Raw genomic sequence first — 26,895 nt, forward strand, 5'->3', positions numbered from 1 at the left:
ATCTCTCTTTAGGACATTAGTATTATTATGAGTCATTGGAGCTTTTTTGTGGAGATTTGGAGGTAATTTTGTGGGGGTTTTCCACATGTTTTAGCTTAATTATCATGTGAAATCAGCATGTTGTGGGTTTATGGCCCACCAGCTTCTACAGTGAGCAAATGGAGCTAAATAAATATTTCAGTCTTTATTTGCCGTCTCCCTCCGGCTGTTTAAGCCAGCGTTGACCTTCTCGGAGGAGATGCAGCATCCCTCTCCTCCAGAAACCCTCACCTTTAAAATAAAACTGGCTGAGCATATCTGATGTATTGGTTTGTTGTTGCCAGCCTTTAATCTGTGTAGATTCTCAATCATCCTGAACTGAACTGAACTGAAGAAGCCTTCTGGATAGAAGGCGAAGCGTCTTCAAGGGAAGAAACTCAGTCCAGTTGACAGAGAAAACTACCTTGCAGCCTTGAATCATGCTCAGCCATATTTCTGCTGAGAGGTTTTTTAGTCTTGGTCACCACCGCCGACCAGAAAGCCGCCACGTTTCCTCCCTCACAAAGTGTGGCGTAGATGGGCCAAATGGGGCCAATTTTGCACTCTTCCCTTTAAAATGGCATCGGATGAGTTGACCTTTAGACTTGTGATTGCAACTATCACCTCATCTCTGACGATCTCAGGCAAACGCGAGCTTTTTGCTGAGCTGCTGGCTCAGCTGGGTGGTTGTTCTGCCTCGATGGTTGCTGGAGTCGCACTGTTGGATTACAGCGAAGTCGGTTACCGTGCTCGAAATCAACTCACCTCCTGGCGGAAGGCAAACACTGCCGGGCTTTTATTATGTTTTTCCACTGAAGGGGCCCAATTGCTTCCATTCTTCTGTTCAATCCGGCCCCGACAGTGGAAGCTGGTCTTTCGACATCCGGAGGGAAGCTGTGAAGGAAATCTAGCAGGAAAACGGGTTCCTTTTCTTTGCCACAGATCAATCGGTTGAAGATGGCGGCGATACATCGTGAATATGTAGATGCCTCCTCTGCTGTGGTTCCTGGAGTAACCGGACAAAACCACTGCTGACAGGGCGGGAGAGAAGAGTAAACAATGCAGCAAGGCATTTCAGGGAAATGTTAGCAGACCGATGCCAGTGATGTCATCATGATGGATGAGGAGTGGAGAAATTTCAAATCTTTGAAATAGAGGTGTGTTTACAGCATAAAGTGCATCGCCAGCTAGTTTTGGTTAATCAGTGGCACCGAGTGGAATTAGTGGAATGTCTTTCAAGATTAAAAAAACAGGTTTTCAAAGATTAACTGTGGACCAATATGACTCCAAATTCTTATACCAGTTACTTGGTGCAATGAGATTGTGATACAACAGGGTAGGGTGCTTTTGGAGCAGGAATTTCCAAGTCAAACAGTGTGACGTTACCTTTTATTCCTGGTTTATTTCTAAAGCGACGAAGCTTCCTGGCCCCGCGGATGTCTCGGACATTTTCACTGGCTGGGTGATTGCGCCGCTTTCCTCTCGAGTTAATTGTTGTATTTTATGGATGGAAGGGTTTTGGCACTTAACCTGCGTGACACGGCTGGCCCCCGTTCGTCCCTGCTCAAAACCGCACATGGCTCGCCTCCCCGCTCTAATTAGCACATCAATAAACAGAAATATCAAACTCCTTAATGGCCGCTCGTTATCGCGGACGCGCACAAATCATTCTCCCGCTTTTATTAGTGCTGTGGAAAAGCAAAGCGTCATCACCCCAGTGTTCTGTGTATAAAGCGAGTGATCGGGCGGTGTGTGTGTGTGTGTGGAGGGGAGGGGTCGGCAGCCATGCCTCTGGCTGTGAGGTTTAATGAATTCATTTTGCAGCACAGGTTCTGGTCACTGCAGCCGCCCCTCTGTGCCGCCGCAGCTAATAGTGTCTTTTTTACGGTTCAGCATAATTTGGGCCCTTCCTGAGTTAAAGTGTGGTGAAGCCATGCAGGAATTCAGCTTGTAAAAACACAAATCCTCCCCTCCCTTATTCGGTTTACGCTGCCACACTCTATAGATTTCCCCTCATCCAAGGCTGATCTCTTTTGACCTCTCCTGACTCCCTTTCTTGTAGTCTCGGGAGCCGCTGGCGCTCTCTGACCTGAAAACAGAAGTCTCCCCCAGGATCTCGGCGGAGGACTTGATCGACCTCTGCGAGCTGTCGTCAGCAGGCCCGGCGAAGAGGACCAGAGCCGGCAAGCCCAAAATCATCGCTGTCGACATCCGTCCCGTAGATGAGTATCCTTCAAATGGAATTCAGTGGCTCATTGAAGTATTTCATCATCTCAAACAAGATGGCGTCCTAGGTTTCATTGAGAAGCGACGATGAAGAGTAATGACGAAGCCCGATGGGACGACGCCGGCTGGCTGCTTAGGGAATTCTCTCCGTTGAACGTGCGTCTCCGTCGGGATAATCGGTCGATGGTTGGTTTTCTAATGTCTCCAGCCTGTAAGGAAGAGTCCCACCCTGCTGAGCGTGTATGGAATGGTAGTTTTCTTAGGGGTTAAAGGGCCATTAATCAATAAGGATTAGTTAATGGAGAGAAGATTTGGTAATGGCAGGTCCTCCGGCCAAATTCCAACGCTGACAGATTTGCTCCTGGGGTTAACTCGCGTGGACAAAAGGGATTTGAGCACTTTGGCAGGATTTGGCTGTTTTCGCCTTCATTGTGATCTTGAGCAAAGCCCTGTTGTGGGTATCTACTGTCATCAAAGGGGATTAAATGAAGACCCTCTGTGGGGTAAATCAAGGCAATCTGTAGGTCTACGAATCTGTTCTGACATTGCTGGTTAACAGCACTCGTAGCTCCGCTAGGATTCAGCCCTTTACGGCAGGTCTCAGGACCGGTTCCATCCACCTTAACCCCACTGATTCCAGCTTCAGCAGAGGCCATATTTCTGGGAGCGTCAACGTGCCGTTCAGCTCAGCGTTCAGCCCTGACGGTGAGCTCCTGCAGTGCCCCACATCAGGAATCCTCCACAACTACAAAGGCTGCGTCATCGTGGTCATCAGCCACGCCATGAAGACCGCGACTATGGTGAGACAGCACCCCCACACCCACCCCCACACACGCGCCTGACAATGTAGATTGCTATTTACGAGTTGCACTACTTCTTGTTGCAACCCTTGATTTCTAAGACATTTAGCGGTTAACATTTGCTCGAAGAGCAGGAAACAGTCGCGCGCTCGTGTGGAGCAGTGCTGGCTTATTTTATAGCAGCGTGGTGTCTCACAGAGGCAATTTACTGAAGGTAAACACTGTGGTTGCCTGTGTGTAATAGCGCTGTGCTGCGGTGAACACGGCTTCAACCAGAGGTGACCGATTTATCAGCCCATCTGTCCCGCTGCCCTCACAGGTCTGCAGGGATTTAATGAAGCCAAAGTCACAATTTAAATGGATTGGTCGGCTGGAAAAAGTTGGATTCAATTTGTGGCGGCTTTATCTCTTCATTTTAGCACAGTGGTTCGCCCACTGCTTAACGCGGCGATAGAAAAGGCTCTGATAGGGGATTAATGCGCCCAGATATGTGTTTTCATAACTTTTTCTATATTAGATCTCGCAGCATGTGCATGAATCTGCTGCGTAAGGCTGCTCCATCCATCATCTGAGTGGGTTGCTGGCGTCACACTCTAAAATGCTATTATGTTGCATTTGCATACAGGAAGGCAACAAATCTGCTTTGACAGCTTTTGCAGTACCCGTTATCGTCAGTAGGTGTCACCAAATCGCGCATGCGGCTCCCTAAACTGGTCACAGACAATAGTGATAAATAAAAAGATTAAAGAAAAAACTTTATTATGTACAATTAGCTGTGAAGCATCACGTTTTGAGGGACAGGTGAAGGTTTCATCATACAGTTTTTGCAAATATTTTGTCCCCAAAGTTCATTGGTCCTTTGTTCCTCTTCTCCACCTGATAAATTTAGAGCCTAAAAATGTCTTCGTTGCAAATCGTTGCACAAAACCTACTTTGCTCGGTTCAGCAGTGAGAGGAGGACTGTGTTGATGAGTATAAATTTGCCTTTTGTGCTGTCTTTAGAATAAATTAGCAGCGCTTAGTGTTTAAAAACTGAGCAGTGCTTTGGCTTCAGGCAACGTCCCCCTTTAAAAAAAGATGACCTCATTTTGTACAATGGAAAATAACTAGTTTGTCCCAATTAAAGACACTTTTCTGTATTTTTCTCAAAACCCCACCTGGATCCCAATATCCCCGTCTGTTTTCCCTGCTCTGACATGGAGCTTTTCAATTTCCGCCTTTCTGCTCTCAGTAATTTTTTAGACCTTAAAGTCAATAAAGTGAGTCCTTTTAACTCCATTGAACCCAGTTTCTGTGCTGAAACAAAAAAGCTTTGCAAAGTGGAAGACCTAATTTGTGTGTGTACCTGTACAGCACCTCTAGACAGTGCATTCTAGGAACCCAGCTGCTTTATTCATCGTTCAGTTTCGGCAATAACAGCTTTGTGTGTTGAAAGCCGACAGTGGTGTCACAACCACGTTTCCCAACGTTATTACTGTAAAAAAGAAAATCCCAATTACTGTCAGTGTGTTTGAACACACGAGAAAGAAGATCCATTAATCTGATTCGGTCTGTAGGTGTGCTAACCAGATGAATAATAAATTAGAGAACCCGTTTATACAAAAGATTCAGGAGCCCCAACCTTGTTTGGTAATGAAAGCGCAGAAGAAGAGCGATATTCTATTATGAGGCAAACCACTGTCCACTTTGTTTAATGCTGCAACATTATCATGCTCTTTAGTTTCTTCTTATAATGCATTATAACTGGACTGCTTCTGGTTTTGTTGTCAAATAGAAATATTTATCATGCGGCAGCTGAGTCATGACTCGGGAGTTTCCATCACTACAAATTCCTATTAAGAATAATCTTTTCTCCCAGTTCGTCCGTTGGCTGCGTGACGACACAGGAAGCTGCAGTGTTTTGTGTTCTGCTGGGTTTAATGACCCATGCGGTTGAGGGCGGGTTTTCTCATTGTTGCGGTATTTTGGAAGTTCCGCTTTGTCGTTGCAGCAATCGCCGCGTGGCGTGAAGCGGGCTTGAGAGTGGAGGAAAAGGCGTAGGCTGGGAATAGAACTGGGCTGGGGATAGAACCAATGATGATGAGTCACCTTTTTCTCCCCCTTTCCTTTCTCACAGTTTGCAGCACACCTGGTCAAAGTAGCTTTTCCACGCGTTTGCATCCTGGACGGAGGCATCAACAAGCTGAAGCCCACCGGCCTCCTGACTGTACCTTCCCCCCAAATCTGACCACACCTCCCCCACCTCACCATCGCTTCAACTAAAGTCCACAATAAAGCACCTGCTTCGCACCCCAGGACACAGGTTCTGTCTCAAAAAGTCGACTTCTTTATTATCCAGGAGCAGCTCTGCCCTGATGAACAGAGTGGACATTTTGACCCCTGACCCCTGCGACAGCGCTGCATTGGTCATGTTTCTGTCACGTCTGCCGTGTTTAATGTTTATTTACAATTTCATCAATGTTTTAACTCTTATGTTGCTTACATTCATGGGGCAGGAAACATGCCAACACAGGCTGTGGTGCATCAAGAAGGTGCATTTAAATATTCCGCCATTGGCCTGAAAGCAGCATTTATTGCTGTTGAATATTGTTTACGATGGTGTTTTTATGTAATTGTCATTTATTTCTGTGACACTGCAATTTTTATTAAAACCAATCAGTCATTCTGGAAATCTACTGACTCCTGTGTTGCACAATGTGGCAACCGTTCATACATGTTAACATTTCGTCACTGGAGCTGCTCAACGCCAGCCAGAGACACTCCTGCAGAGCTATATAAGCAGGGCAGCAGGCCCTGTAGCCTAATTAACAGAGGTAGGGGGAAAGTCAGTTCTCCCATTTTGCAAAAATCCCAGCAAAACGGAATTCCTTTACTCTACTTTGGCTTTGTTTTCACCATTTTACCAGGATCCTTCCGCAGTGAAATATGCTTTCCTATGACGTGACCGTGTCCACTGCCGACATCGTGGCCGCCACCACTTTCAACAATGTCTTCATCAAGCTGGTGGGCGAGGACGGAGAGAGCGAGCGCAAGTGGCTCATCAACTTCAAAGGTGCTGCAGCTTTCATGAAGGGAATGGTAAGTCTCAGATTTCTCTTGTGAACAACCTGGCTCAAATGCGAGGATGTGCTCTGCCCACCACAGCCCAGAAAGGAAGCCCCCATCATGTTCTTTAAAAGGGCCTCTCATTTTATCTTTAGGTGTCTAAATTTACAGTCCACTGCTCCGAGTCCATCGGGAAGCTGGTGCTGATAGAGCTTGACAAGCAGGGCCTCCTGATATTTCCCGAAGACTCGTGGTTCCCTTCCAAAGTCGAGGTCAAATCCCCCGAAGGTGACGTCTATGTCTTCCCCATCTACCGCTGGATCGATGACAACCAAGTGCACCGCTTCAGAGAGGGAACAGGTTTGGGGATTTTTTTAGACTTGAGGCAGAAGAATACGAGGCAAAAGGGGCCAATTGTGCTCATTTTCATGCTTTCCAAACGTTCACTTCACTCTTCACTCAAGCCCTGAGAGTCTTTGAAGACACCCACCTTCTGGGGAGGCACAGTCGAGAGCGGGAGCTGAAGGAAAGGGAGGAAGACTATCGGTGAGAACCCGTGTTCGTCCTTTAACGCAACCACATTCTGCCTTTCAGCAGATATGTTAACCAGTTTGCTCTTTTCTTCCAGCTGGGATGTGTATGCAGAGGGAATTCCCCACATCATGAAGGCTGACGGCCCTCTTTCCCTGCCTGCTGAGGTCCGCTTCTCCTTCACCAAGACCACAGAGTTCTTTTTTACTGCCACTGCTGGGTGAGAGCATTGACCTCTACTGAAAGGAATGCTGAGTGTTTTCTCTGTAAACGAGTGTTTATTAATTCTGCAGTGAATTGTGGTAGGTTCAGAGGCCTTCTCATGCATCCTAAGTGGATGATCATTATTACTGCTCTGTTTTGAATCTAGACTGACTGAGCTGCAGCTGAAGGGTCTGGACGACTGCGAGGAGAACTGGCCCGATATCGACAGCATCGATCGGGTGTTTTGCTGCAAAAAAACTGATATATCAGGTAATTTCCTGATGAAGCGTGATGTTGAGCCGATGCTTTTGGTGGGCTCGGTGATTCAAAGTGCCACCCTCTTCCCAGAGTATGTTCAGGACCACTGGAAGGAGGACTCTTTCTTTGGCTACCAGTTCCTGAACGCCGTGAATCCCACGATGATCCGGCGCTGCTCAGCGCTGCCTGGAAACCTTCCTGTCACCGATGAGATGGTCTTCAGCGGTGGCCAGTTCAGACTGGAGGAAGAAATGCAGGTGACTGACCTTTGATAGATCTGAAAGCTGGCAGTTCAGTGCATCCACTGACACTCATAGCGTTCCACATCGGCTTCCCACAGAAAGGCAACATATTCCTTTGTGACTACAAGAGCCTGGATGGCATCAAAGCAAACACCATCAATGGGAAGCAGCAGTACCTGATGGCTCCGCTTGTGCTGTTGCACAAAACTCCAGATGACAAGCTGATGCCGATCGCAATTCAGGTGAGATGACCACAATATAGAGTAGTTCAGCTGGATGCAAACACAGGTAACAAGCCAACCTAGCGCGGTGGCTAATCCAAGGAAATCCGAATTTGGATTCCTTCAACATTTGTGAGGACGCTTAACCTTAGCCTGAGCCACTTCATCGCCCTTCTCGTGCAGCTCAAGCAGATCCCAGCAGGAGACAATCCCATCTTCTTCCCCAGCGACTCCGAGTACGACTGGCTGACGGCCAAGATCTTTGTCCGGAGCGCGGAGTTCTCCGAACATCAGCTCAACGCTCACCTGCTGCGCACTCACCTGCTGGCGGAGGTCTTCGCGGTTTCGCTGCTGCGCAACGTGCCCATGGTGCATCCTCTGTACAAGGTAACTGGGAGGAGGGTTTGAACTGATCGCTGTGGTAATAATTGCTAACTGTGTGAACTGTTTCTCAAAGCTTCTGATCCCTCACACTCGCTACACTCTGCAAATCAACTACCTAGCTCGCCGTCGCCTGATAGCTGAGACAGGAGTGTTCACGGAGGTAGGAAAAATGCAACACACCTGCTTTTGTGCAGTAGGACGGACAATTTATGGCACACTCACTGTGTTTAACTCTTAGTTTTCTGCCACTGGGGGAGAGGGAATGATCACATTCCTGAAGAAGTCACTGTCCTCAGTGACCTACAGCTCCCTCTGTTTACCGGACAACATCTCCGAACGTGGGCTGGAGTCTGTGCCGAACTTCTACTACAGAGATGATGGGCTCAGACTCTGGTCCATCATCAACAGGTGAAAATACTATTTCCCATTAAGCAGATTTGCTGCTTCCCTACAATGAAAAGCAATTAAAATACTTCAACAAATTTGAGAATCTCCATCTTTCTAGTTTATGTGAAGCAGGTAGAATAATGAAAGATGGAGTTTTGCAGCTCAAAACTGTGGGAGGAATAATGAGCCCTTTCTCACGATCACTTTCTCTGAACTGTCACAGCATAAATGGAGCCACATCCTTCGTAGGTTGTGTTTTAGGCTGCTAATAAAATTGTTTTTATCTTCATCTGTCAAAGGTTTGTGCAGGGAGTGCTGAGCTTCTACTACAAGAATGACTTGGAGGTCAAGCAAGATTCAGAGCTGCAGAAGTGGATTCAGGACATTTACGAGCACGGGTTCCTCTCTCAGAAGGACACAGGTGAACTGAAGGCTGCTGTCTCTCATACGATCTTTGATTTCCTTTTTTTCCTAAATAAAGAATGCGCCCTTTGTCCAATTTTGACAGGAATTCCACAGAGCTTCAGCACCGTCGCGGAGGTGGTGAGGTTTGTCACCATGGTCGTGTTCACGTGCTCGGCGCAGCACTCGGCTGTCAACGGCGGGCAGGTAACCTTTTAAAAAGCGTTTGGCTTCTCGCTCCACGTGAATTCCAGCCTGACTGACACAGATCAACAGTCATGTTGCGCAACTGCCGCTTTTTCGTAAATCACTTTCGCCGCAACGTTACAACTACACGTGGCAATCCGTTACAATGCTGAAACATTTTGCTTTCAGCGAAAGAAACACGCAAGCGGAACCTTTCACAATTGCCTTTTACTCCTGTTTAATAGTATGACTACGGAGGTTGGATGCCCAACAATCCCATCACTCTGCAACTTCCCCCGCCAACCACAAAGGGGACCACGAGCGAGGCCACCATGCTGAAAACCCTGCCTGATGTCAACGCAACGGTCCAGGGAATGGCTACCATGTGGCTGCTGAGCAAGCGGTCCACAGACTTTGTAAGTCCATCTAGCTTCATGTTGCTACCATCGCCCAGCTAGCCCCTCCCTCGCTGACATAAGAAACCAAATGATCTCTTCAGGTCTCTCTCGGCCAGTACCCAGAGGAGCATTTCAGTGAGGAGATCCCCTTCACGTTCATCAAGGACTTTCAGGCTGAACTTCGACAACTAAGTGCTGAGATTGAAGCCAGAAACGTGGACCTGGAAATACCGTACACGTACATGGATCCAGGAGACATCGAGAACAGCGTGGCCATCTGAAGGTCCTGGAACCGAGGCCTGGATTCAGAATTGTATTTAAATGAGAGCAACGGAGGAATTGTGCTTATCTATCTCTTTGTGTTTGTCTTTTGTGCTATTTAAATAAAATTGGACCGCCTGGACCTGCACCCTGTCTATTCTTGTGGCTCAGCTGCTTGTTCTGAATATCAGAAACCAAACATTAGCTACATTTTGGCTTCACTACCCTTTTTCGTCTCGAGGATTAGCATCAATTTCCAGTTTATTTGAATTATTTTTAAGATACGAGCACACTGCCTCTTGTGTTTCAGACCTTTTGCCCTCTTGCATCATTGAGTTGCTTTTAATGTCATCCTTTCAGGATCTATTTGCTAAATCTTATTTCTGGCCTGGGGAAAAGAGACGAATTTGGAAAAGGATACTTTTTTTTAAGGGCTGGAGCTATCAACACACCCTTTTCCTTCAGCTCAGCACGTCACACCCACCATCCATCAACAGAGAGCGAAGTCTCACACACGACAGTAAGGAAGAAACACAACAACCTGCTCTGTAAACTACTCCCAAATTCTGTTTGATTAGCATACTTGACTGTCTGTGGCGTCTGCAGAGGGTATAAACACTGACCTCAGCAACCTAAAGCTCCCTGGAGGCTGCAACTGGTCCTGCAGCAACAAGCTTTGAGTAATAACCCACATGTGGGAAAATGAATAATTCAGTCAAGGCGCATGCATAAAGTAGAGCATCAGCTGCCTTCTCGGGATCTGTTTGCACTGAAAGAGGGATCAAAGTGTGATAATAATTCTTCTGGGATGTGTCATTAGTGTCTTCTCTTGGTCAAAGTGACAAATTAATAATTTAAGAAATGTCTTTCGTTAACATGAATCTTTGGACTTTCGTTAGATTTGTTATTGTTCCTGCTGCAGACGGGGTTTTTAGAGGGTGGGATTGTCAGACTGGATTGCTTTGAACCACATTTGTGACCTCAGAGCTCCAGAAAGACGTCGGTCAAAAAAGGTGAAAAGGGAAGATTTCTAACGGTGGTGGAGAATTTAAACGAGTTCTGCTCCATCCGATGTTGTGGGAAGGTTCCGATATGACGAGGGAAGCCGAGCAATGAAAATAGACACATTTCTATAATAAATTATAAAATAGATGCATTTTCAACAACCGGAGCCTTCAAATGCTCCCCCTGGAGCGACTTTGGGGAAAGGGCTCATTATTCTTCCCGAGGAAATGCTCAGGTTGTCACCATGGTAATTTTCATCTGCTCCATGTTCTCGGGTTCTGTTAAGGTCAATGTGAAGTTGCCATCGAATGGACGGCGTGTAAGTGACAATTCAACTATTATTGTGTTTTTTTTACAACATAATTTTAAGTTGCCATGTCACGAGAAGTTGTGTTGATCCTATTTAAATATTATGGGGATAACGTGAATCTATCCACCTTTTAAGGTAACCAGTAGTCAAACCTTTTCTGCCTAGTGTCATTCATTAGTGTGACCTTTTGGAACCCATGGGGCGCTCTCCCTCTCCTCGTATGCTGGGTGAGCTGACCCCAGCTGCTAATTACTGCCCAGTGGACCCAACCCTTCTCTGTGGGGGGTCACAGAGGTGTGGGCCTCCTCGCTATGAGAAGAAGGTTTACCGGAATGTCCATTTTCAGCTCGTGCACAGTTCTGTCCACCTGTGCTTTAACTCTCATTTCATCCACCATCAGCTCCGCTTTCATCATTGTCCCACGACTAAAGAGCTTTTAGCTTCTTCCTGCCAACCAGAAACCTGGTCTTCAGCCCTGACTACTGTCCAGAGGACACGACAACCGAGACCTCCGTCGTCTCTTAAACCTCTCAACATTAAGTCCCATTTTTTTCCTGTGAAAGCAGCCCGTGGTCATCTGCTCAGACTGGGCCAATAGCTGTAGCAAAGGTTTCTGACTGAAAAAAGTCCACCCTTTCAAGAGCAGGTTGCTCCAGGACACTAAGACCGACTATTCATGCTATATTTCATCTAAACTGTTCAATATTGCCATCTGTTAAAGGGAAGAGATTTTTTTCTTTCACCTTTGCAACAGAAGAGGAAGAGGAGCAGATAACTGGTAAACAGCCAGAATTTCAGTTATCGCTTCAGTTATACTAGTTTAGACCTTTTTGACCTTTGTGAGCTGCCTCTGGTGGAAATAAATCTGGTTATTCATATGGAGTTTCAGTCCAGCTGGGATGAAGGAGCTGACAAAGACCATTTGGTGAGTTTGGGTGGGATATAAAGAGAGAAGAAAGGAGAAAATCATTAGCCAGAGGTCTGAATGTACATCACACCAGATTGGGATAAACCTTCCATGCAGGTTCAAGGGTTGCTCTGTATCCATGGAAACTGAGTGCATTTATAAAAGTCGCTCAAACCCATTTGTTTCATTTTGTTCAGACCTCATTTCCTGTTAATGCCTGCTATTATTTGACAAATGTTCAGCATGCTTTAATATGATTATATAAAAAAGTGCAGCATTTAAGTGCACAAAGGTGGATCCTGTGTGTGTGTGTGTGTGTGTGTGTGTGTGTGTGTGTGTGTGTGTGTGTGTGTTTCTTTGCTACATATTAAGCAAAATACTCAAAATACAAAGGAGGAGGACATACAAATGAGGACATTTTTGTAGCTTGGAGCCCACGCAATGTCAAAGGACTGTTTGTGAATTAGAACCTTTTTTTAAGGTTGAGGTTAGAGTTACAGGTAGTTTAGGGTTAGGGTTAAGATTAAGGTTAGGGTTGGCTACTGAAAAATGCCATTTCTTCCACTTGACCAATAATCCTACATCCTCAGATTCAGTCACATGACTTAAGTTTGCTCAGACTTTCTCAACAAGCTCGATGTACTTTCATACATTAAAGTTATGCAGACTTTTCATGCAGACGTTTCAGGCGCAACAGCAGCAGTTCATTTAAATGCCGTTTGTTTGACTCCCTTTTTTTACGTTTTTAATGCAAAATTAATGCATTTTTTACCCCTAAGTTTTAAAAAGAGTCCATTTCTACAGTAAGTACAGAACGCTACATTACAACATAAACTACCCCCTCAAAAAAGTGTTTTACTCCTGGTTTAAAATTAAATTAAACCGCTGATGTTTGAATTGGCCAGTACTGTGGGAAGTACATTAACATGCTTTAAAAGAAAAAAAAAATCCTGCTTTAAATTGTCACTTTGAGCAGTTGTTTGAAACCATTTAACCAGATGATAAGAAAATTTTGGTGATTGGGTTTAAACCATATTCTGTTGTTGTTAAGATGGTAATTAAAAGCAAGTTGGTGAAGTTGTCCTGTCTTTAGGGGATTCCTTAATAAACAGTTTTTTGTTTGTTTTTTCCCCCCATATTTTTCTAAAGTCATTTACATAATGAAAAGTTTAAATGAAATCCGTGAAAAATGACTAAAGGGACCACCCCCAGAATTGAAAAAGAAAATTGGATTTCTGAGTAAATAGCCACAGCCAAATCCAATTAAACTGAAATAAACAGCGGCTGCTACTTCTTCCAGTATTAATTTCTGTAAATGTTCCATTTTGAGTGAACTATTCCTTTAAAAAAGTCACTGACAGCTCACCGACGGCTGACGTGAACGTCGACGTAATGGAGAAATCAGGCATTGGTTCAAAACATATCAAGCAAAACGTCATTTATTTACACTCCGCTCTGAATTGATCCGAATATGGCAAGTGCACCCATGCTTACAGAAAACCTGCCCCCCCCCCCCACAGCCAATGCCCTTCATTAACGCAGTATGACAAGCGGCTATGCATTTCCAAAATTACAGACAGAGCGTTATAGCTTAAAACATAAACACACTTTTTTTTGTGCACCTTTAACACACACTTCTGGATACATCCATGAAACACTGAAGTAGCGACCACTAGAAAACCCACTCGTAAGCTAGGCCTTGAACCAAGAACGCAAGAAAAAACACATGTAGCTTTTTGGAGTATGTACACGCAACTACATTTACAATAGTACAATCTGTGAAAGCCTAAAAAGTTGTCGGTATCAACATTATAACAAACTGCACTTAATATAACAAAGCGCATCCTGTATTATAGAGATAAATGTCAGATTTGCAAGTGCCGAAGAAACAAAATGATCAACAATAATAATAATGTACTGATTCTGTTTGACACCTTTCAAGTATCTGAAAATTTGAGTTTAAATATATTTTGGTGCTTCCGGATAGAAAAGGTGCTAAAGGATCTGTGAGAGGACGAATGCACATCTGGGCACTTTCACTTGGCACAAAAAGAGGGAAAAAAGTGAAATTCCGACGTGGTTTTACGCAGCTTGGTCACACAATGACATGGTTGGTACCCCGCAATTTTCAACCTCTGAGATTTTTCCTCACTCTCTGATGATGTCCCATATATATATATATATATATATATATATATATATATATATAAATAATGATCAGGCTCTGCAGGGTGCAGCGTTTTGTGGTTTCAATGTGGCCTAAAATGATTTCATGGCAGCTTGTAGGAACAAAAAGAGTCACAGCATGGGGTGGGGGGAAATCAGAGTTTGATTTTTAAATTACGGTAATTGTCATGTTTATTTCCCTCCTACCTACGCGTTTTCTGGAAGTCAACGTCTAGACACGCTGCGTTTCTTATGCACGCGGGGGCGAATGAAGGGTTTGGTCGAGATGAAGTGAAAGTTTAGTTGCATTTGCATCAGCATTCAGAGGGCCCAGTACTGACACCCAAACTGTAAAACAATAACACACAACAACTGACAAAGGAGTGTTTTTTTTCCAAGCTTCAAATAAAAACATATTCCTGCTCTGATGTTTAGCTAATGAACATCAACGGTAGGCGTAATGATTAATGTGATAATTAACGTGGATGCGAATGTGGACCTCACGTTGCTGGACGGTTGTCGGGCGTCGCCAGGGGCTCGATATTTACGATCTACGTGCAGATTTTTTGATTAACAAGGCGGCGGAGGCTCAGAAATGGTGGCGTGCTTCTGGGACGCCCCTACTCGCTGACACTCACCAGAGCCCGCCATTCTGCGTTTGTGGATATTGGCGGTGGCAGTCGTGGGACGCGGGGGTGGGCTGCATGTCAGTGACTGGCCAGGCAAAGTGAGGGGTTTTCACGACAGAGTCACTTCTCCTTGAGATGATTCTCCCTCTTTCGTTTTTGCCCTAGTCTGATGTTAGAGTCTCCTCAGATTGTGCTCCTCGGTGCAGCTGCCTTTCCTCAGGGTGATGTCGTCCACGGCCATCTCGCCGACTCTGCCTCGCCTGCGCTCCCCCTTCAGGATCACCTGGGGAACAGCAGGAAGGTGCACAACCAGTGTCAATTGCACCACCTGAAACTGCCCTGTGATTTAAAACCTCTTGTCACACTCACACTTTCCAGTCCCGTCCCCCACAGCGTGATTTGGGTGTGCCTCCAGCCGTTCCCGCCCGTCCGTCCCCACACTGCTGGACTGGCCTGCTTTCCTTTCTTCACAAACACTTGCAGCATGCCCACGTGGTGGCCTGCCAGCTTGTGTCGGAACGACAGGCACAGATTGCCGTCGTTCCAGGGCTGCGTGAGCGGGAGGACCAGCTGAGCCCCTCGCCCCGTCCTTTTGTTGCTCACCTCAGGGATGGTGAGGTATCGTCCACCTGTTGAGGTCGAAAATAGCGATCGATTATTGGAAAAATAACCACCATCACGCGGTTTAAAGTTCAGCGAGGACACAGGTGGCAGGAGCTCGACACCTGCCCTCCACACCACAGTTCAAAACTCCTGCTGGGACACAAATAGAGTTTTCAGTATTTCTGGAAACTACACTGGGATTTCAAATAGATTTTTAGACAATCTACCAACATCCCCCCGAAATATTCCACTTGCTCGACTTCAGATGATGAAGACTTTTAAATTCTATGAGGAATGACACTCATTTATTTCCCCTATAACAACATAATGGTAAAATACCTGCAGCACACCGATACTTAACACTCCACCTTTTGGCAGGTTGGTGGTGTCAGAGCACATTAAAATGATTTATTTCTGACTGTTAGCGGAAGTTTATAGTGCCCCAGATAAAAAACAATTGGGACCTACTCATGTTCGGCCACATAAAAATCTAAAGTGCCTCTAGATAAGCTATTAATTGTGATGTATGTTGTTTATCTAGTAGATATGGCGGGGGTGTGATATAAATATGGAGCTGTTGTCCATCTAACATATACAAATTGAACGTATTCTTTGTTCAAATGATGCTCACACAGAATAAAAGCTGCTGCTTTTCTGACATCACCAACCAAACTGGGAGAAGTAGTGATCCAAGCAGCATTTTAGTTGTCTTTGGTCAGACCCGGTTCAAGTGAGTCTGAGTGTGAGAACGTCTGGAAACAAGCTGGTGCCTGCGAGACGGAGCCAGCTGGCAGGAGCAGCCAGATGTAGTTAGCGTCAGCTAAACCGGGCCAGTACGCTGCGGTGTTTAGTCTCCACGCTACCTCTGCTTGATCTCCTCGACATAATTCATCACGTTTTCTCCTCGACTGAACCCCAAGAAAAACAGTGTCGTGTTCCCGTTTAATGTAAGTCAAAGGTAGAGAGCGGTCGTGTAATCCACTTCTCATTTGCATGGCTTTGTAGCGCAGAGCTCTAATCTGCAGACGCGACAAGCCACTTCCCCTAAAGTCATTTCATCTAGACCTGTAATTGAGTACAAGTGCTCAGACTGTGTGTGTGTGTGTGTGTGTGTGTGTGTGTGTGTGTGAGAGAGAGTGTTGTATTTGCTAGTAAGTAGCAAAGTGCCCATTCTTTGAGCAAAGTGAGGACATTGTTGCAAAGTGGGGGCATTTTGGTTTAAATTGAGTGTTAAGATGTGGTTTGACGTAGGGATGGTTAAGGTTAGGAAGCTATGAATTCCTTTACAGTCTATGTAAGACAGAAATATGAAAGAGTCTGTGTGTGTGTGTGTGTGTTTGTGTGCATTTGTGTAATATTATTATTGCTCTTTTTCTCTTCATATCCCTGAAACAAACATACGTTCCTCCAGTTACCTGATGGATCGGGTGTCGTCTCCCAGTGCACGTCTCCGTCTTTGTCCCTGATCCAACCACAGAGGCCGTCATCAAAGGAGCAGCTCAGATACCCCGACTCTGAAGAGGGGAAAAAAAGACACTATTCAGAGGAGAAGGTGCACAAATGTAGAGAAAAAGGACCAAATAAGACTCTTAACGAGGACACGGAGGCACAACGGAAGACATTTCTGGTCACCTCTGAAGAACTGTCGTGTTCATTTGAAAGAAGGCTGCAGAACTTCCAAGCAGAAGTAGCAGAAGTACTCATAAAAGATCAAACCCGATTTGCAGGCGCTGATCTAAATGCGCATTTACATGCGCGTGCATATAATACATCATAATAAAACTTCTTGATGCCTCGGCAGCAACATTAAGGGAAAGCGGGAAAAAACAGTCGTGGCATCATTCGAGCTTTCTTGCGCAAATTGGTTCAGGAGATGAGAACAACATCCATCATTTGTTCCTGAAATCTGTTTTTTTTGTTTTTTTGCAAGACACTTCACAGTTCATTTTCTGAGCCAATGAAAAAGCCGCCTCTCTTGGTACAGCGAATGAAAGATTGCGCACAAAAAATAACGGTGGAACTGAATCATTAGGCGCGTTCATTTGCATAGAGCAGTGGATCAGATCCAGCAAATGTGACAGGACACAGGGAAACAGCAGCAGCGCTAGTGTACACTCATTAAGAGAAGAGTTCCGGAGCGCCGTCGAATCCTCAATCACTGAAACAGCAAACAATGTGAAAGTGGGAAAAAGCCTGGCTCCAGTCAGGCTGTGAGCCGCCCCGTCAATCACACGACAGTGTCCATGAGAGCGCCGAGGCGGACGCATGTGCCCTTCAAAATAAGTTCTTTTTCAAAATTAAAGACATGTCCAACATTCAATGCGCATTAAATATTATTTGCTTTTTTGACCAGCTATCTGAGACCCATCCAGAACGGGTCCGTGACCCAAAAGTGGGTCCACCACTGGCGTCTCCGCCTCGGCTGTAGAGCCGAGCGCCTCTTTCCCTCACGTGGACAGAAGAGGCGGCTCGTTCGTGACAACCTGAGCCTTACCTGGATCATCCTTGGCTTCGTCCGCCGTGTTTCCGAGCTCAATGTCAAAGTCGATGTCGAGGACGGTGTTGCGGTCGTGGTTCCGTGGGACTGGGGAGCGAGGTGAAAGACACTTGTTTAGATACAGGATTAATGCCTATATTACATTTCAGCGGCGCGCCGGCTCGTGGCCACTGTTTGGCTTTGTGTTATGAGTCCGCAAGGAGGCATCAATGTCACGGTTTAGCGAGCAGCTCTGCAGGAAAAACCCATAATTGTACTCCAGAGACCCGGGGAACCACCTGAACTTAAATATGAATTATTCTGAGGAAAAGGGCAATGGTTCATCTGACGCAACGTGTGGGCAACTGTTGCTGCTATATAGGAGCGTTGATATATTCACACGCATACAAGCGAACAGCCAGTCCCTAAATAGCCTCGTTCCCTCCCCAGTGGGGGTCACGCTGTCTGAAATACTATAAGTCAAGCTGTCTCATTAAAGGTCAAGTGGAGTTGGCAAAGTTAGACTAGACTAGACCCCCACTGTACAGTAGGATAGTCGCTCTGTTACAAAAATAGACTCGTCCACTTTTTAAAATCTGTCCGGAGCATTTGCAGATGAGCGACAGCAAGTGTCACCGCCAGGAGACGGAATAATGAAAGCTGATATCAAGCTTTAGAAATAAAACTGAAGTTGCACCGCGAGCCAGCGGCCACCCCTGGGTGGATATCCTGGATGGATTCTTGCCCCCGTGCCATGAATGCGCTCTAACCTGCACTTGAACTGTCAGCCCCCCCCACGGACTTCAAAGTTCAGTCAGCCGGAGTACCGACCGTGCCCGTCCCCGCGCTGGGTCACAACCAGCTGCCAGACTGAGACAAGGGGTCCGGGTCGTCTGTCAGACCCTGCTTTTAAAAGATGAGGAAGCTCCCATGTGTACGGCTGGGTGACGCACATGACTAACAGAGTCGAATTTAGAATTTTGTTATTTCAATATAGAACATTTAGGTAATCTTCTCCTGGTTTCCCACTTGGAATCATAATATCCTGAAATTCTTCATCCACAGTCAGAATTTCCAATATAAATCAGGGGTGTCCAAATCCAGTCCTTGAGGGTCCAGCCAGGTTTTCTGTCCCATCTACCTGGTAGGAAGGAAATTCCGGCTGGACTCAGCCCTTGAGGAGTGGATTTGAGCAGCACTTTAAAGTTGTTTTGGACATTTTAAGGTCAGACTGTGAAGCCTGACTTGAGTCAGGGTCTCATTAGGCCTCATTAAACAGCACTAATACTGTATTTTTCTCCCAATTATGGATTGTTTTTACGGTTTCTAAAACCAGCCTGGGGGCTTGTAAAATCCAGAATAGCAGTTAAAATCATTTAATTCTCCTATTGATGGTAACACTTTTGGCTCGTGGCACCTCTGCAGTGGTGGGGTTAATAGTAGCTGCAGTAAAGGCAGAATGGGAGCCATTTTCTATGCTTCTCTGCTATGATACCATCTCCTGGGAAAGCTGACCGTAAAGGCCGACTCAGGTTTTGTGCTGTAGTTAAACTGCTATTGGGTCAACAAACCCCAAGAGACATTCTCACCTTGTCCAAGTGCTGATCACCGATCAGTTTGGTGATAAGGAGTATATGCAAGTACATGACTTTAAAATGGCCTGGAGCCAGTTTCAGAGTCACCGGGTTTGAATTTATTTTGAAAACGGCCTGTCTGGCTGTCCAATAGCAAGGTTTATTGTTATTAAAATTACCGAGCCACGTTTGAACAGATCTAGACATGCAAGACATTTTATTTCTATCTTTCTATCGTCATCGTTCTCTTCATCCTCACACTCACTATTCACATGTGTCTGGGCGAAGACACCAAACAGCATGGTACAGAGTAACATGGTTCAGGCTGTATAATAACCTTTTTCTAATATCTAAATATCAGGACTGAGTTCCATCCTGAGGAGCCAGCTTTACAGGTGGAGTGAACCACCTGTATACCTGCTCCTCTATGCTAATGGCTACCCAAGCTTCTCATTGAAGATTTACGCTTGATACACTGAGCGGTAAGAATCTGCTGATCCAATTTAAGGCAGAAAAATCCTCAGAGCTCTTAAACTGGTTTTCACAACAGGCCTTGAAAATCAAATAAAACTGCACACCTGCTGTCAAGGTGCTCTTCATGCCCTAAGACTCTCATCATAGGATTCCTATTTCTTCATCACTATTTAAAAAAAAAAAAAACTCCCAGCAGCGTCTCTCCTACCTGTCTTATCTCGGCCGAACCATCTGTGGAGAGAGCACAAGTTCCCCGTGTGGTGTGAACTATTAGATTGATGTCTTCCCCGAGCAGGCCAGACAGGTGTTCGCGTAAACTTCTCTTTCCTTTTTCCAATTATGTGACGCCATCTGGCAAATCAGGTACTGTACTCTACCTCCTCCGTCGCTTCTCGGCCGGGCAGCTTAATGTCAGCGTTGATACCGGCTTATTTTACGATTACAAGAGCGCGCGGGGAATTTTAACCTATAAAAGTGTACGCTGCCAGAAAGGTCAAACCTTGCAGTGGCAACACAGAAAAACAACTAAAGTTCCTGCCATGTATGATATCACATGTGTATTATGTATATTAAGTATGCAGATTTTACAGATTTTGCTAACATTATACATATATGTCCATGTGTGTGTGTGTGTTCAGTTGACAAGGATGAATTGGTTAAATATACCACAGTCGTTGACCCCAATGTAAACAAAGAGGTTTACCCACTCAGCAAATACGTGAGGGCGGCTATTGTCTTCCTGACTTTGAGGGATGTCGTTAAATTTAACTACCGCTGAAAACAGTCTGGTGGCTTCCTTTACATCTTTTCTCTCATGGTGGAAACAGAGGACAGACTAAACCTGTCCCCAAAACCCTAATTTGACACAAATTAGCTCGGTAATGCGTAAAGTGCAGCCTGGCATTAGGCTCCCCACCTTGATCAAAGGGATTTTTCATCTTGGAATTGAAAAAAATTTGGAATTTTAACATTTTTAACATGTGCTGATAATTGGACAGGCAACGGTTTTTGTTGGCAAGCTAAGCAGGTAGTTGGATGTCACGGCCACAGAACCTGTTACATTGAAGAAAATATGTTTCAAAATATGTTTCACTGCATCTCTGAGCCGTTACAATGAACTGCTGTAGCTAAAACTACCGAGCTGAACAACAAAGGACAAACCTTGTGTTACCCCGATTGGCCTCAGGACCCATTTGAGCTAAACATCAGAGGCCCGACCAGCTTCTCATGTCTTTTATTTTAAATGTGAAACCGCTGTAAATGGAAGGTGCTTTCGGAAGTGTACCCGGCAGAATGTATATCCACAATTCCCCACATTACTTTCGAAGAACAAAAGCTTATTATGATTCGCAGAATTGGCTGCGAAATCTCCTTCATGCTGCTGAAAAGCAACAAGCCTGGAGCTAATGCACAATAACTCCCTCTAAATGTTCCAAGAATGAAATAAAGAGAAATACGTTAATAGTTCTTACTGTGGACATCGCCTCTCTGTTTGGTCACCTCCTTCTGGATGGTGTTGTCCACTGGCGTGACCGGAGGTGGGGGCGGCGGGGGGATATAGGGCTTGCGAGTGGGCGCTGGCGGCTTCTTGGTTGGAACAAATGGCTTCCAGGTCAGAACTTCTGGCCTGCGTGTGGGAGGGGTGACTCTCACAGTGGGAGGAGGTGCTTTGGTCGTTGTTGTGGGCATGGTGGTCATCTTGGCGGTTGTAGTTAGTTTGGTAGTTGTAGTTGCTTTGGTTGTAGTCATCTTGGAGGCTGTAGTCATCATGGCAGTTGTTGATTTGGGAATAACAGGGAAAACTCTCTTCTGTGTAATGGGGGGGCGGAGAGTGGTGGTGGTTCTCTTCTCGTCCCTATCGGGGATGTGGTTGTGGTGGTTTGGGGGAATTTTTTCCGGTCTCGGAACGTCAATGATCACCTTTGGAATGGCTGAAATGGGAGAATGTAGATAGACATATGAGCGTTTGCTGTCCAGCACATGGCAAAGTTGGCGTTTGGTTATTGAATCCTTCATTAAAGACAGGAACAGCTTTCCAGATGTGCAGGTTTCACAAACGCAAAGAGACCCCCCCCCACACACACACACACACACACACACACGTTCAGACTATTTCTTATGTGGAGTCGGAGGTCGTTGCTGTCTATGGTGCGTGGTTTAGGGCTCTGTTCACTTGATGGATAATTCTTTGTGCCCCCAAAGCTGGAGATCACACAGGCGTCTCCCGATTCCAAAACGCTTGCCCTTCTCCTGCTTCATTGCTGCTCACATCCGTCATTTGCGAGGGGGGGGTGGACCAAGTGGTGGGGTTGTTCCTGAGTGAGGAATGGGAGCGGACAAAGCCAAGTGGTCGGACCTCAGTTATTGCCTTCTCAGGTTGCAGGCAACTTTGATATGTGACACACAAATAGGATATTGAAAGTCGACTCCCGGCGCACTCATGGCTCACACCCCCGGGGGCAGGTGACAGGGTGAAGCATTTGCAGTGCGCCACGCCGCAGGCTTCCCCTCTGCTCTGTGGATGTTTCGCCAGTCGTGTCAGTTAGATGCTTAAATAACTGTGGAGAATGAATGACCTTGTGTCAACTGAACGGCTCTAAAAAAAAGAAAAATGCAGCGTCGCGGACTAATGAACTGAGGATCAGCCGGCAAAGCTGCGGGAAACTGTCATATTTCACATTTGACTCTTCCGTTTTCCTTGATTGACCTGGACAGATGTCAAAAATTGAGTCAAGGCTGACGTGATGAGGCAGCAGAGTGATAGGTTTTGATTGACAGCCCCTACAAAGAAAGGAATTTCGGCTTCTCTGCCTGGAAAGCTGTCCTCCTCCCTCACTCCTGTTTTCCGACTTTTTTTTTTTTTTTAAAGCTAAAGTAGGAAAAGAAAACAAAAAGGGTGAGGCCCTGTTCCCACTTGCACAAGTGCAGAGCAGAGGCTCGGGTTTTTGTCCGTGGGGTCCTTACGTTTGCAGTCGTGGCCCATCCCCCTGAAGCCGTCCCTGCATTTGCACTTGTATGAGCCTGCCGTGTTGTAGCAGGTGGCGTAGCCGCTGCAGTGGCTCCGGCCTGAAGAGCACTCGTCCACATCTGAAACATAATGGAAACACAGCGACACGCAATTTCTGAGCAGGAGAAAGGATGCAGGGGTGTGGCAGCAGGCAAGAGGTTTAAAGTTGATGTCCTTAAAGTCTACACACTATGCATTATTCTTCTGAAACTAACTTTAGCCCTACCATGAGCAGACTTTAGCTCTTCAGCAGTTTAGAAGAGAGCTCATTATCCCATTTAAATTCCAAAGGTTTCAATTTATCATTTATTATGTATTTTCTTTGTTCTTCAGCTCTGGAGTGTTTTACAAATGCAAAAGAGCTGCATAAATAATTCTATTTCATGAGACAGCTGCTACCTACTGTTCTATATAGCCTAATGAGTCTAATTTTAAATGCATTTGTAACATCCTGATCAGCTATATAATAAATATAGTTGGGCGACTACTGAAATTGGCCCATGTGGTAATGATGTTCTGTTAGCTGCATTTTGCTGCAACTGTTTTCCTTGTCAAATGTTTTCGGTGCATTGTTAGCATATTAGCATAGGCCGCTAATATGGGCTTGAGCAAAAGCTGCTTTTTTAGCACAGATGTTTTTTGGAAATTTTTACTTCTGGCTTTGAGTGCTTCGAGTACTGCAGATAAGACAACTTTTATTCATGTATTTATTTTTAAAGCCATGTTAAACTGGTGTTTCCCTTATTTATCTCTGTAACGTTCTGGAACAGTGGGATAAAACTGCTGGCGGCGGTACCTAAGCACTGGTATTTCCCATTGATGTACTGCAGGTCAAAGCCTTCGTGACACTTGCAGATGTAGCTGCCGAAGGTGTTGACGCACTTCCGGAACCTGGGACACACCGCTATCCCCGTCGCACACTCATCCACGTCTGCAGGACGGAGAACGTCAGAAATGCCAAACACATTCGCACGTTTTCACCCAACACGCTGCTTCTTGCTTGAAAATAATGAAAAACCTCAAGGTTAAACAAGGCAACAAATATCTGTATTCGCACCAGAAGCCATTTTCACCTTCGGAGGTTAATATTCACTTATGAACAAAATAATCTTTTGGATTCAGTTAGCAGGAAAAGACATCTTCTAAGTGTTTGTTGATCTTTTTGCTGGCCATTGCTATTCAGACCGAGCTGCGTGAAGAAATTTGGCTTAAAATACTGAATTCATTTCAGTGCAAAGCTGCTGATTAACATGTGCGAGGACTGGGAGGACGCGGAAAATATGGTTTATTACAAACTGCAGCTTTACTGAGAGAGCTGTGCTGAATAAACATGAACCTCACACTAAAGAGGTGTGTTGACCTGCTCTATCCTCGTCTGCTCTTGAGTTTCAACACAGAGGTTTTACCTTGTTTCAAGTTGCTGCCCCCAAAAAACTAAGAAGAATAAAGTCTCACACAAAACTGAACTTTCTTCACCTCCCTCAGTTTCCTCTTCACCTCCTCCCTCTTTTTCCTCTACACCTCCTCCTCCCTCTGTTTCCTCTACACCTCCCTTTGTTTCTTCTTCACCTCCTCCCTCTGTTTCCTCTACACCTCCTCCTCCCTCTGTTTCCTCTACACCTCCTCCCTCTGTTTCATCTACACCTCCTCCCTCTGTTTCCTCTTCACCTCCTCCCTCTGTTTCCTCTCCACCTCCCTCTGTTTCCTCTACACCTCCTCCCTCTGTTTCCTCTACACCTCCTCTCTGTTTCCTCTACACCTCCTCCCTCTGTTTCCTCTACACCTCCCTTTGTTTCTTCTTCACCTCCTCCCTCTGTTTCCTCTACACCTCCTCCTCCCTCTGTTTCCTCTACACCTCCTCCCTCTGTTTCATCTACACCTCCTCCCTCTGTTTCCTCTTCACCTCCTCCCTCTGTTTCCTCTCCACCTCCCTCTGTTTCCTCTACACCTCCTCCCTCTGTTTCCTCTACACCTCCTCTCTGTTTCCTCTACACCTCCTCCCTCTGTTTCCTCAACACCTCCTCCCTCTGTTTCCTCTACACCTCCCTTTGTTTCTTCTTCACCTCCTCCCTCTGTTTCCTCTTCACCTCCTCCCTCTGTTTCCTCTCCACCTCCCTCTGTTTCCTCTACACCTCCTCCCTCTGTTTCCTCTACACCTCCTCTCTGTTTCCTCTACACCTCCTCCCTCTGTTTCCTCAACACCTCCTCCCTCTGTTTCCTCTACACCTCCTCCCTCTGTTTCCTCAACACCTCCTCCCTCTGTTTCCTCTACACCTCCCTTTGTTTCTTCTTCACCTCCTCCCTCTGTTTCCTCTACACCTCCTCCTCCCTCTGTTTCCTCTACACCTCCTCCCTTTGTTTCTTCTTCACCTCCTCCCTCTGTTTCCTCTTCACCTCCTCCCTCTGTTTCCTCTCCACCTCCCTCTGTTTCCTCTACACCTCCTCCCTCTGTTTCCTCTACACCTCCTCTCTGTTTCCTCTACACCTCCTCCCTCTGTTTCCTCAACACCTCCTCCCTCTGTTTCCTCTACACCTCCTCCCTCTGTTTCCTCAACACCTCCTCCCTCTGTTTCCTCTACACCTCCCTTTGTTTCTTCTTCACCTCCTCCCTCTGTTTCCTCTACACCTCCTCCCTCTGTTTCCTCTACACCTCCTCTCTGTTTCCTCTACACCTCCTCCCTCTGTTTCCTCAACACCTCCTCCCTCTGTTTCCTCTACACCTCCTCCCTCTGTTTCCTCAACACCTCCTCCCTCTGTTTCCTCTACACCTCCCTTTGTTTCTTCTTCACCTCCTCCCTCTGTTTCCTCTACACCTCCACCTCCCTCTGTTTCCTCTACACCTCCTCCCTGTTTCCTCAACACCTCCTCCCTCTGTTTCCTCTACACCTCCTCCCTCTGTTTCCTCAACACCTCCTCCCTCTGTTTCCTCTACACCTCCCTTTGTTTCTTCTTCACCTCCTCCCTCTGTTTCCTCTACACCTCCTCCTCCCTCTGTTTCCTCTACACCTCCTCCCTCTGTTTCATCTACACCTCCTCCCTCTGTTTCCTCTTCACCTCCTCCCTCTGTTTCCTCTCCACCTCCCTCTGTTTCCTCTACACCTCCTCCCTCTGTTTCCTCTACACCTCCTCTCTGTTTCCTCTACACCTCCTCCCTCTGTTTCCTCAACACCTCCTCCCTCTGTTTCCTCTACACCTCCTTCTCCCTCCATTTTCTTCTGTGCCCTCCCATTTTCAGTACTTCCATTGTTCCCTCTAGTTGAGCCTACTATTTGCGCCTCCTCCCGAGACTTCCCCACCTCCCGTTTTTACAGCCCCTCTCTCAGTTATTTTCTGCTCCTGCTCGTTCTCCTCACAACACTGGAAAACAGCTTCTGCACCCTATTTTCTTGCATTCTTTGAGTTTTTCATTTTCGGATCGTCCTCTTTGTTCCCTGACATGAAAAAGGGGAGGGAGGCGTAAATGCACATGACCCAAAGAACTGAACAGAGGCAAGAAGGCAATCACTCATTTCCTCTTTTAAAAGTTCTGGTATCAGTATAATTAGGTTTTCCCAGTCTGACAGAGTAGCACACACATTATAATAGATTTTAATAGCATGCTTGCATGGTTGGCTGTCATCGCCCTATCAAAGCTGCTGGTATGGTAACTGTTAAATGGGTTGGAACTTGCTCTGAAACTCTCCTTTAAAATGTGGCTTTCGCAGGGATCCTGAAACAGTCTATTAAAGGAAAGTAACACCTGTAAACAGGCTCCTGCATTCAGTCAAGCGCTGATTCAGACTTTAAGGTTTGGAAGAGCTCGGTCTGGACCAGACTGCATTTAAATATGACACATGTGGCTCAGCTTCTTCTGTTCTCATCTGATGAGCACGTAATGAAAGAGAACCGAGGGTGGGAGGAGGGACGGGGAGAGACCCCTAATCAGGATTCATGTGTTACCAACAGGAAGAAATAAAGGGAACTTAGTCACCGTTTCAGGAACAACAACTGCCGAGGTCTTTAAAAGCAGACCCTTATTGGAACATTTGGATCAGTTCAGAGATTTTTTTTCTCCTTTTTGTGGTTCCCAATTTGCTTTTTAACTGACAAGTTGGTTTTTGTCATCTCTGCCAACGCTGTTGAATTTAATGATCACTTGCCAGTCGCGGAGGCTGCGAATAACAAGGTAAAAACAACATTCT

The 26,895-nt window shown here is 45.9% G+C and overlaps 3 protein-coding genes across 7 annotated transcripts in view; 2 read left to right on the forward strand and 1 right to left on the reverse strand.

Moving 5' to 3' along the window:
• Positions 1 to 5,715, forward strand: part of tbck (TBC1 domain containing kinase) — a 26,783-nt gene extending 21,068 nt beyond the window's left edge. The window contains exons 24-26 of the mRNA XM_003972389.3: positions 2,081 to 2,244; positions 2,885 to 3,044; positions 5,161 to 5,715. Coding sequence (XP_003972438.1) covers positions 2,081 to 2,244; positions 2,885 to 3,044; positions 5,161 to 5,271 — 435 coding nt within the window. The 3' untranslated portion in view covers positions 5,272 to 5,715. The remainder of the gene's footprint in view (positions 1 to 2,080; positions 2,245 to 2,884; positions 3,045 to 5,160) is intronic.
• Positions 5,682 to 9,711, forward strand: LOC101063080 (hydroperoxide isomerase ALOXE3). 2 transcript variants are annotated; one of them, XM_011612897.2, is made up of 15 exons: positions 5,715 to 5,857; positions 5,951 to 6,122; positions 6,245 to 6,449; positions 6,554 to 6,635; positions 6,718 to 6,840; positions 6,991 to 7,094; positions 7,173 to 7,339; positions 7,423 to 7,566; positions 7,729 to 7,932; positions 8,003 to 8,089; positions 8,168 to 8,337; positions 8,616 to 8,737; positions 8,825 to 8,925; positions 9,150 to 9,320; positions 9,404 to 9,711. In XM_011612897.2, the coding sequence occupies exons 2-15, from the start codon at positions 5,970 to 5,972 to the stop codon at positions 9,581 to 9,583; spliced, it is 2,013 nt and encodes a 670-aa protein (XP_011611199.2). In that variant the 5' UTR covers positions 5,715 to 5,857; positions 5,951 to 5,969; the 3' UTR covers positions 9,584 to 9,711. The 2 variants fall into 2 exon arrangements, with proteins under 2 accessions (XP_003972437.2, XP_011611199.2); XM_003972388.3 differs by having other exon boundaries at positions 5,682 to 6,122.
• Positions 9,712 to 13,197: 3,486 nt separating this feature from the next.
• Positions 13,198 to 26,895, reverse strand: part of npnta (nephronectin a) — a 36,816-nt gene continuing 23,118 nt past the window's right edge. For all 4 annotated transcript variants that reach the window (XM_011612895.2, XM_003972440.3, XM_011612894.2 and 1 more), the window contains 7 exons: positions 23,511 to 23,645; positions 22,672 to 22,794; positions 21,180 to 21,638; positions 17,678 to 17,767; positions 16,599 to 16,697; positions 14,950 to 15,209; positions 13,198 to 14,863 (listed from right to left, as the gene is read on the reverse strand). In XM_011612895.2, coding sequence (XP_011611197.2) covers positions 14,753 to 14,863; positions 14,950 to 15,209; positions 16,599 to 16,697; positions 17,678 to 17,767; positions 21,180 to 21,638; positions 22,672 to 22,794; positions 23,511 to 23,645 — 1,277 coding nt within the window. In that variant the 3' untranslated portion in view covers positions 13,198 to 14,752. The remainder of the gene's footprint in view (positions 14,864 to 14,949; positions 15,210 to 16,598; positions 16,698 to 17,677; positions 17,768 to 21,179; positions 21,639 to 22,671; positions 22,795 to 23,510; positions 23,646 to 26,895) is intronic.

This window comes from Takifugu rubripes, chromosome 17 (assembly GCF_901000725.2).
Source record: "Takifugu rubripes chromosome 17, fTakRub1.2, whole genome shotgun sequence".
Lineage (NCBI taxonomy): Eukaryota > Metazoa > Chordata > Actinopteri > Tetraodontiformes > Tetraodontidae > Takifugu > Takifugu rubripes.